The following is a 10806-nucleotide window of genomic DNA, read 5'->3' as shown; positions in this document are numbered from 1 at the left end:
TGCGTATCGGTTCTTTATACTCCACTTTAGCTTGCAGGGCTATATTCCTGGCAAAGCATGCATCGATACAAAGTACATTATGGTTACTGGGGTTTCACCTCAATAAAAGCATTACAATCGTATCATATCTGGCTGTATATCCTCCATTAAGCTGCATTATCACCCATACTCCAGGTGTGCGTGCGTGTGTGCGTGTGTGCGTGCGTGCAGAGGAGAATAAAAGGAATCTCTTCACACCATGGACAGATTCTGGCCAGCGGGAAAGCTGAGAGAAAATGTATGCTCTGTCAGAAATACAGTATGGGGTTTTAAATATGTTTTGCATTAACCCTATAGAACACTAAACACGGGTGATTTTCACCCGGACAATAATCACGTTACACCACACCCTCTCGTGTAATATTGCAATTATACAACAGTTACCCTTAAAACTAAGAAAATCGCTGAAAAAACATTTATATATTTTCTTTGCTAAATTTTTATCCCACGGTTTTGTAACCCAGTTTTCTTTTCACCCAGTGCCAATTATCTAATGTAATCCTGGGCGCTACACTTCCTCTGCCAACCTGGGGGGGGGGCAGCGGACTGACCTCATGCCTCCTTCTATGCATGAGGAGCCCAAGCTGCTTCTTTTCACCTGACAGAGGGGAATTTCCCCGGCCGGACGTAGCGCGTGGAAGGGACACGTTATTCCGACTAGTTCCTTTCCCCTCCATCAGGCGCCCCGGCTGGCCAGGGGGAGGTAGTTTTAGAGACCAGGATTACGGCATGTTTTTGTGAGGGTACCTACCCTAGGGGACACGGGGAGAACATGCAAACTCCACACAGAAAGGCCCTATCGCCAACCCCCGCCTCGGGTATGGGCACTGATGACGCGGAGGAGGGAACACGCCGCCAGCACCCACAGTGTCCCCAGCGGGAATCGAACCCAGGACCTTCTAGCTGTGAGGCGACAGCACTACCAACTGTGCCACCGTGCCCCTTAAAAAAGAAAAAACATATTTTTTTAATCACAGATGTAGTCACTATACGACCACAAAATGTCCCAAGAAACTAGCTAGCCTAGCCACCGAGTTTGCTGTGCTCTGGGAAAACAGAGCAGCTGAATTCTTTGTTTTGATGACGACGCCAGGCACAGGAAATTATTCCCAATGCAGAGTTGGCTTTGTCCGCTCTTGATCCAGAGTGACTTACATTAAGCAAAAACTAAAGCATGGCATACATCACATATATAAAAAGTAGTTATCATGAATCATGTATAAACTAAGAACGTAACAGTGGAGTATATATGTCAACTATACATACTATACTATATTATATATTATACAATATGTGTACTATAAAATGCTATGACTACATAAAATGCAATTCTAGTGCTGTCTACGTAACAAGCTATAAGTCTGTCTAAAATACTATCAAAGTCTACATGAAGTGCTAGGGCTAGGGCAAGTGCATGCTACGGGCCATGGTGGAGTCTGAAGAGGTGGGTTTTCAGACTACGGCGGAAGATTGGGAGTGAGGCTGCAGTTCTGACTGTGATGGGAAGTGCATTCCATAGTTTTGGAGCCAGAAGGGAGAAGAGTTTGGGACGTGTGGAGCATTGTGTCAGTGTTTTTAGTGAAGGTACCTCCAGCTTCCCTGCGTTGGCTGATCTGAGGGTTTGTAGGGTACGATCATACTTGATCCACACATCCCCCCCCCCCCACACACGCACACACACACACACACACACACCTAAACTACACCATTCATTCACAAACACACTGCCTCACGTTACCCCTCTGACCTTGAAATGACTTTGATCCTCTAAGAGGAGAGTGAACAATTGACTTTGACCTTGACTTTTGGGGTTGAACTTTGTTTCATATCCGAACTGTTTATGCCTTTTGTTTATTTCTTCTTAATATCATAAACATAATTTTCAGTCTCTTGGGTTCGTCACGGTGTCAATGTAAATTCCTTCCACCATACGCCTATTTCTGAAAACAGTACTAGTCCATATATATTCTTATATCACTAAGTATAATGCTTGCTATACATTTCCCTGCCCTGCCTTTTTCTAAAGGCAGGTGGTTGGGTCAATTTCACCTGTGTTTAGTGATAGAGAACAATCCCATACACACACCCACAATGGACTTTTTTCGGATTCTTCTTTTTTTAAGTCGTGATGAAAATTAAAGAAGATCACCTCAAGTTGCCATGCATTGCTGCACTTCAGTATTATTTTAATGGGAAATATTTGTTTAAAGGAATAACATTGGGTGAAATATACACGGGTGTAGTGATGGTTTGACAAAAGTTACGCGCAGTGTTCAATTCATAGTATGCAGTTTATTTTAAAAAGTAATTAATACCAGATGATCAAGGCTTGACAAAAGGTTTATACAATGGGCCTTTTTATGTGTCTAATGCGCCGTGCACTTTGGCTGCTATATGCTCACTTTGTTTTGAACCTCATATATTCTCTCTCTCATCTCAGGCTACTATGTATGTGTAAATATGTTTTATGTGTAAAACATTATATAAAAAAATATAGCAAAGGTTTGCCACATCTAACGTGGAGAAGCCTATATTTGTACAATGTGTGGAAAAGCTTTAAAGTTAAAGTATTTTGGGGAAGCCCATTTATGTAGGCCTACGTGTGGAAAAAAAAAACTTGTTGCAGTTAGTATGGGGGATGGGCTGTGGATGGGGGGGGGTGGTGGTGGGTAATTGATTGATTGATTGATTGATTGATTGATTGATTGATTGATTGATTGATTTATTACATTTCAAGTACAACTCAATACAAAAACTGTTAACTGTGAGTGGACGACACCATAAAGCATTACACTTGTTGTTTACAATAGGGCCCACCATTTTCAATTAATCAAAAACATTTAGAGAGACGTATAAATATACTATATAGTCAAAACAGGAAATCATCATAGAGGACGTAAAAAGGGAAAAGATACATATACAGTAAGGGGGGAAAGGGGTGGGTGGGGGATTCAGATTTTACAGGGGGCAGTTTCGAATTGCAGCCGTCCTATAGGTGCCCTTTGAGAGCAGTTTTGAAGGAGTCAAGGGATTCGCATGTCTTAGTGCACGTTGGTATAGGTAATAGCAATTGGTTTTCTCCTTTGATGCGATGTGAACTCGTAGAGCTATTTCTGATGCCCGTAAACCTCAATCTTAGCAGGCATATACAGTAATATACGGTAATATACAGGTGTGATGGTACAATTTGGGAGTTGGTTGGAAAGTTTAACGGGAGTTTCCTGTAAAATACACATCCGTATTCCATGCTTTTTGCACAGTGAGAGAATGTTGAAGAAAACAATTTTACAAAAGGGGACCATTTAAAAAAAAATATGCCATTGCATCATTTTGGAATCGGATTGCCAACGGGCTTGGGTGGCTTTCACCTTTATTTTATATTTTTTCTGGATGGGATGGCTGATGGGAAATGGGGAGAGAGATGGGAGGAAGACATGCAGTAAAGATCGGGAGTCGAACCCGCGCCACACTGCCAGACTGGATTACCAGCCAAGGTGCCTGGACCGCTGAGCCATGGCCCAGGCCGCATCTGAACTCTTTGCATGACATAATGGGCGCGCCCTCTGCTCACTAAAAGAACAGCCAATCCACGAGCCGTTTTCGTCACACACACGCACCGCACCGCAGAGTATATCGCCGCGCGTGAGGTTATAATGAGGAGTAATTGTGAAGCGGGCCGTCCTTTCCATTACGTGATTGGCACGCCCCTCTGGCTACGTGCCGCGCCCACCTGACATAAATGACACCTGCTTCTTGAAGCCATTGGCTGGCCTTTCTAAATATAGTCAGCTGTCTGTCACAGTCTGCAGCATCTATCCATCCATCATGTGTGTGTGTGTGTGTGTGCGTGCGTGTGTGTGTGTGTGTGTGTGTGTGTGTGCATGTGTGTGTGTCCGTCCACCAGCATCTCCCCATTGAAAGCAGATACGCCTGTATACATGTCAGATTGTCCATGCAGCAGGACACACATATGGCACACGCACGCACGCACGCAGGCACGCAGGCACGCACACACGCACGCACGCACACACACACACACACACACACACACACACACACACACACACACACACACACACACACTCTAGGTGCAACGTTAGACACGCGGGGCCCCCGGCCAGTACACTGACACACACACTAATTATAACAGCAGGTGCCACAATTAGCACTCAGGCTGACATCGGGTCACAAAAGGGAGATGCAACATGAAAGACGCGGTGACGCCTGCGGGCAATTTGTCCATAGTTACATAGGCTTACCTCTGTCTGTCTGTGTGTGTGTGTGTGTGTGTGTGTGTGTGTGTGTGTGTGTGTGTGTGTGTGCGTGCGCGTGCGTGAAAAGTGTGCATTGCCACTGCCCTCACGACGATTACGATTACCGTAGATTAGATTATACGATGCATCACGTCATATATAATAATAATAATAATAATAATAATAATAATAATAATAATAATAATAATAATAATTACACTTTATTTGTATAGCACCTTTCATGACATGAAATGCAGCTCAAAGTGCTTTACAGAACAATGGAGAAAAAAAAAAGAAAAAAGCAAGGCAACGACAAAAAACAAGCAGTAATGCATCAGTAAAAGATCAATTAATATGGTGGAGCCTGCGGAACCATTGCGGCTCAGGAATCCACCACTCCTGAATGAAGTGTCTGGTGCAACGCACAGGTCCTCGCTGTACTCCTGGTGAGAGCAGCAGTGGACCTGGTAAGGCCTATAGCACACGCGCACACCTCTGCGCGCGCACGCGTGGTGTGTTGTTGTTGTAAACAGAGAAGTCGCAAAATGAGAAAGAGGAGCATTTGGTGGGGGGAGGGGGTGGAGGAGGGGGGGGGGGGGTGAGTGAGCGACAGGTGGGTTGGAGGCAGAGGAAAGGTGAGGAGAGGGGGAGGGGTGCAGGTAGGGGAGGGAGGGAGGAGAGATCGGGAGGTGTATTTAAGATGGAGTCCCCCCCTCCACATCTCCACACCACAGCAGTCTCTGTTCCTCTCTGATCCTCCTGTCTCCATCTCTGTCGTCAGAAACCCCGCAGGTCAGCACCACTCCTCCTCCACCAACTCAGGTAAGAAACGGAAAATCTGGTTTATAGCACAGATATTTTGTTGAGCCCTATAAGGTGCTTTTACGCACACTGGGAAGCACTGTTTTTGTTGTTTTGTGTGCAATTTATTCACCCCCAAATTGTTTCTTTTACTTTTGGTTTGTGTCGTGAGTGTGAGTGGATCTCACACGACATCCACTCATGATTAATTTTTGGTCTTCGGAGTCTTCGGAGCAAGATTGCATTTTCTCTACAGATGCGAGTGTCAAGGCATCAAACCAAATATATATATGAATATATATCATTTTATTCGTCGCCTTATGTTGGGTAAAGAAGAGCTTTACCCAACGTTTTTTTGAACTCTTGTTTCCTGTGAGAGGTTAATTGTTGTCAGGAACAAACAAAATGAAACAAAGGGATGCATATATATGTGTGTGTGTGTGTGTGTGTGTGTGTGTGTGTGTGTGTGTGTGTGTGTGTGTGTGTGTGTGTGTGTGTGTGTGTGTGTGTGTGTGTGTGTGTGTGTGTGTGTGTGTGTGTGTGTGTGTGTGTGTGTGTGTGTGTGTGTGGCTGTATACCTTGCTACGGGGTTCCACTGGGTTGGGTGCTGACTGTCGCGCACCGGAAACAGCAGATTGTCCAGCTCACAACACACAGTCACATTGGAAACAGCAGATTGTCCAGCTCACAACACACAGTCACATTGAAACAGCAGATTGTCCAGCTCACAACACAGTCACATTGGAGACAGCAGATTGTCCAGCTCACAACACAGTCACATTGAAACAGCAGATTGTCCAGCTCACAACAGACAGTCACATTGTGACTGAGGTTGACCATCCGTTGTGAGCTTACATTCTTGCTGTATTTATGAATCTCGCTTCACTGTTCAAATGTTGTTTCTTTAACCCAGAAGATTGTGATAGTGTAGGGCTTGATGAAATGCTTGATGTCATTCCATTTGACCCTAAAAGTATAACTTTTAAACGGGCAAACACAACGCCTGTAAATAAATTGTAGATGACAAAATTTATGAGTATAATTTTTCTCTCAGTACAAGGCAGAGAACAGGATCCTATAATCATTTAGACTCACTCCGATGCAAAAGCGCTCTCCAAACAGGACTATGTTTTTTCTTACTTTTTAAAAAATATTTTAAATTTTGCAGAAGTGCATAAAGTTTGGGGTATTCGTCCATCAGATCAGTTTGACGACAGCATGAACTGTCACTCTGCAAAACGAAAAGATGCATATATATATGTTTTTTCTCTGATTGCATTGGAGTGAGACAGAAAATCCTGGCCTCCTGTTTTAACATATACAGTACGTTTCAGTACACTTACAGTTCTGCTTGTAAAGTGCATTGCTTTTATTCTTGTTGATGTCTTGTCGCAACGGCAGCTATATTATGCAATACTTGTGTTGGTGACTCTATTCTGCTTCATCCACCCTTTGCACAGCAGGTTAGTTTCAGCAGTGCAGAAGTTGTTTCTCTAACCGTGTGCCAGCCCGTGTGAGGTCGCTGGGCACGAGCTGAACAAAACACACCCACAAGCTGTGTTTGCAGGCAGCTGTGAAAAGGGTCTATGAATAAAAATCATTATTGTCACCGAAGGACATTTATACAGAACCATCCTATCGGCGGGGCAGTTTGTTTAATGCCGCTGATGGCTGAGGGGGCATACTCCTACTGAAACTGAAACTGAAACTTTTTTCCCATGGCAAGGTTCTGTATATTAGTCCAGATGGCATTATATAGGCCTATAGCGATACAGAGGATGATCAGTGTAATTTGATATCGAAAGTGCTAGCCGTGTGATGGCCTTCTTGTTCATTTCAGAAAGTTGACCATGTTATATGACCATGTTACTGATAGTAACATGGTCATGCCTATATGGCAGAACACAATTGAAAACGGTAAAAAGCGTGAGTTTGGTTGAAAATATGTTGGCCTGTGAAAAGCATAATTTCTTTAGTTTTAGTCATAGTCTCATAGGGCCTTGATGCCGTCGTAATGACTGTTTTTACACTTGCTGAAAATAGCCGATCTACAAGCTCACAAGCTTGTAGATCTGCTATTTTCAGCATGCAACCAAGTGTAAAATGACTTATACTGGATCTCTAGTCCCTTCCTAACATTTTAGTCTAGTTTGTATTTGTCGACAAAATCGACAGTATATTTAGTCATAGTTTTAGTCATCACGGCTTAGTTTTTATGTCGTTTTCGTCAGTGAAAAAAGGCAGTCGACGTACATTTTTCGTCATAGCATTAGTCGACGAACACTGTAATCAAGCCAAAGGCTTGGGGTGACATGCGATTGACAGACAGGTTGACTGACAGGCGGGTTAAATCAGCGGCGTAGCCGGGGTCTGATCTGGGTCAGAGGAAGCGCATAGGGAGCTCTACAACTTGTTTTTGCGGCGCTCAGAGCTCAGGTTGCTCAGCTTATCTGTTGGCGCTCTGGTTGGAACAGCTGTTCCGGGGGCGAGGGGGTTCTCGTTTCATTCTTATCGGCTACTTGGCTCACATGTCTCTCTCCTCTCCTCCTGTCCCTCAGAGCTTACCTGTGGGGACGCTCGCGAGGGCTATAGGCTCACGTCATGTGGAAGAAACCAGCCAGGTCACAAACAATGTTAAGAGAGAAGACACGCTTCCCATCCCCCCCTAATCTGTAATCAGATCTGCTGACTACAGCGGGAGCAAGAGGGGTTGCCACTTACATTAGCTGGCATCATGACGCAAACCATGCAGCCTCCTCGCGCCACAACGATGTAGTTCAGTGTCTTACACTTGTCAGAGTAGAACTCAAACGAGTGGTTGGATGACCGATGTTGTGCTCTAAGGTGTTTGGGTACACCTATAGGGCTACTCATACAAACAACATGTGGACTACAGACATGTTTTCATATACAAAAGTGTTTTCGTTTCATTTAAGTTTGTAAGCTTTCCAATTATTTTAATTGTTTATATTGAAATATAAAGATTAACTTTTTTTTCTTTTTACTTTTTTTCTTCGTTTTTTTCTTCATTTTTTTCAGCTATTTTATTTTCCCCGGAAATAACATCCTTGTGATATGGTATATTGACACTAAAGAGCATACGTGATTCATTCATTCATAATTTTGGGGGTCAATTTCTCCTTTGGGTCTCCAATGAAAAATGTCTTATATAGGAACGCCCTCCGATCTAACCCGTCGCCGTCTTTTCTTTTGTCTTCCTTCCCTTCCCCACCTCCTCCTCCTCTCCTCCTCTCTATAGAATGTCTGGTCTTAACTCCGGTGAGGATGCCTCGGCGCTGGAGAACGCCATGCAGCTGATGATCCAGACGTTTCACAAGTACTCGGGCAAAGAGGGCGACAAGTACACGCTGAGCAACGCCGAGCTCAAAGATATGCTGGTGTCCGAGCTAGGAAACTACCTGGGAGTAAGTGTCTCTCTACTGCGGCAGCCGCTATAATACAGGGGTTCTCAACGTTTTTTGGCTGGAGGACCCACCGTAAATGCTTTGGCTCAATTTGGCTCAAATTCAACACACATGTTCCACACACACCCCCACAGGGAGTGCAGTGCCCGTTAGGGGTGTAACATTACATTTCAACAGCGATACGATACGTATCACGATACATGGTTGACGATACGATACATGGACCATATTGGTTCATTATGGCCATCCGATACGATTCAATGATTTGAAATCGATACAGTGACTATTTAAAATACATTATTTTAAACTAAGTAATTAAACCCCTCTTTCTTTTTTGTCCTATAAATTGCTAACAAAAATGTAGTATTGATACAATCAATGATTTGCTTAGCAAAACGATTCCATACCGATTATTTGCATTGCAAAACGATACGATACATAGACAATGTTGCTGTTTTCATTTCGATATACTTTGATTCTTGAAATTAAAATCGATTTTTCGATGCAGTTACTATAATCCCGGTGTCGAGTCAATCACACCTGTGTGAAGTGAGGGGCGCTCTTATGATCACACATGGTCATGCTCATTCTGGCCAGTCACAATTTGTGCCCTCGTCTTCAATGTTTGTGTTTACACATGTTTGTGTTTACGCAAACCCACAAATCTGGACATATAAGAGGCCATTTGGTTGCCATACACATGATATGTTTGTGCTGCTTTCACCGCTTGATTTGTCCTGTACTAAATAAAACACTTGATAATATTACTATACTACAAGTAGGACGCGCAAACGCGGGAAGCGAACGCAGCTCGTTTGTGTGTGTGTGTGTGTGTGTGTGTGTGTGTGCTACAGCTGCGCCCTCTGGTGGCGGGCGGGTGGTGTCACAGCGGGACAGACACACAGACAGACACGATCTGCAGGGTCTCATAGTTAGTGCTCACTGCATCGCAACAATGACTATTATAAGGAACGGCTTGGCACACGTTTTGTTGGTGTTTTAAGCATTATATCATACTTTAGCTATTGAAAAATAGCAGATCTACAAGCTCGTAGCACGGCAGGTCTGCTATTTTAGAAAAAAAGTGAAAATGCGGCACAAATCTTTGAATATATATTATTTTAGAGCGAACATTTTTAACTCAAATATGGGGGTCCCTGGAACAACATATTCTCAGATGGGTGTCGACGGCCAATTACATATAATCTTGGGGGTTTCCTTGAAAATGATTGAGAAGAACCACTGACATAGAAACATGAGGTTTTTCAAGAAAACGGTCAGGATTGAGAAGACATTTTGTAGAATCCTTCCCAGGTCTAAACGGGATAAGCTTTTACACGGTGTCATTGATAAAAAATAAGTTAATTAAGTCCTTGGCAGACATTGAGTTCTAATAATCACGCTGTGTGTCCCTCCGTGGTTCAGCAAGCCCAGGACAAAGAGGCGGTGGAGAAGGTGATGGGCGACCTGGACACCAACAACGATGGCGAGGTGGACTTCACCGAGTTCATCATCCTCGTAGGAGCGCTCACCGTGGCGTGCAACGACTTCTTCCTCGAGTACAACGACAAGCAGGAGAAGAAGAAGTGAATGTGTATGTGTGCGCGGCGCGCTTCGCCACTCGCGCACGCACGCACCCACTCACACGCACAACCACACACACACACACACACAGACACACACACATAGCCTTATATACGCACAAACTCACACGCTGCGACATCGGAAAGGATGTGACAGGGAAAGGAGTGTCACAATGCGACGCTCTGCAAAAAGGCCATTTCTGTCATGGACTTGAATATACACACATGCTGTGTGCTCGAGTTTTGTGTGTGTGTGTGTGTGTGTGTGTGTGTGTGTGTGTGTTTGTGTGTGAGTGAGTGTGTGTTCATGTGCGGTGTTCCAAGCTGTATAATTATCTCCGAGTGACCAATGACCAATCGGATCATTTCTATATCGATAATTGAATGTCGGATTCGATTATACTGTTGAATTTATATGGAATATAATGTCTGTCACTCTCAGCTGTCTTTTCGTTCATTTTGTAAACTTTTTTTTTTTTTTGTCCGTTCATGATTAAAAGCTGTTTGTCCTGGATGCAATAAACCATGACATTTAACAAATGACTCTGGTGTAATATGTTAAAACTCCATAAAGGTAACATGTCACATGTAGGGTCGTCATGGTCTGCCTCTCTACAGACCACATTATCTCCTTGTCAGCCACTCCCACATTCCTTCTCTCAGTCCTAGTTACTCACCTGTCCCCACTCCCTGACCAGTCCATTG

General features: G+C 43.9%; 1 protein-coding gene across 1 annotated transcript; it reads left to right on the top strand.

Moving 5' to 3' along the window:
• Nucleotides 1-8353: 8353 nt before the first annotated feature.
• s100t (S100 calcium binding protein T) lies at nucleotides 8354-10171 on the top strand (the record flags this gene model as incomplete). The annotated part of the gene is made up of 2 exons (XM_083760225.1): nucleotides 8354-8518; nucleotides 9944-10171. 2 exons carry the CDS (start codon nucleotides 8354-8356, stop codon nucleotides 10106-10108), a joined length of 330 nt encoding a protein of 109 aa, XP_083616351.1. The 3' UTR covers nucleotides 10109-10171.
• Between the last annotated feature and the right edge of the window lie 635 nt (nucleotides 10172-10806).

The sequence above is a fragment of the Protomyctophum parallelum genome, assembly GCF_964188405.1.
Source record: "Protomyctophum parallelum genome assembly, chromosome: 3".
Classification (NCBI taxonomy): Eukaryota; Metazoa; Chordata; class Actinopteri; order Myctophiformes; family Myctophidae; genus Protomyctophum; species Protomyctophum parallelum.
The sequence above is the reverse complement of the archived record's forward strand: the minus strand, read 5'-3'. Positions and strand labels throughout refer to the sequence as shown.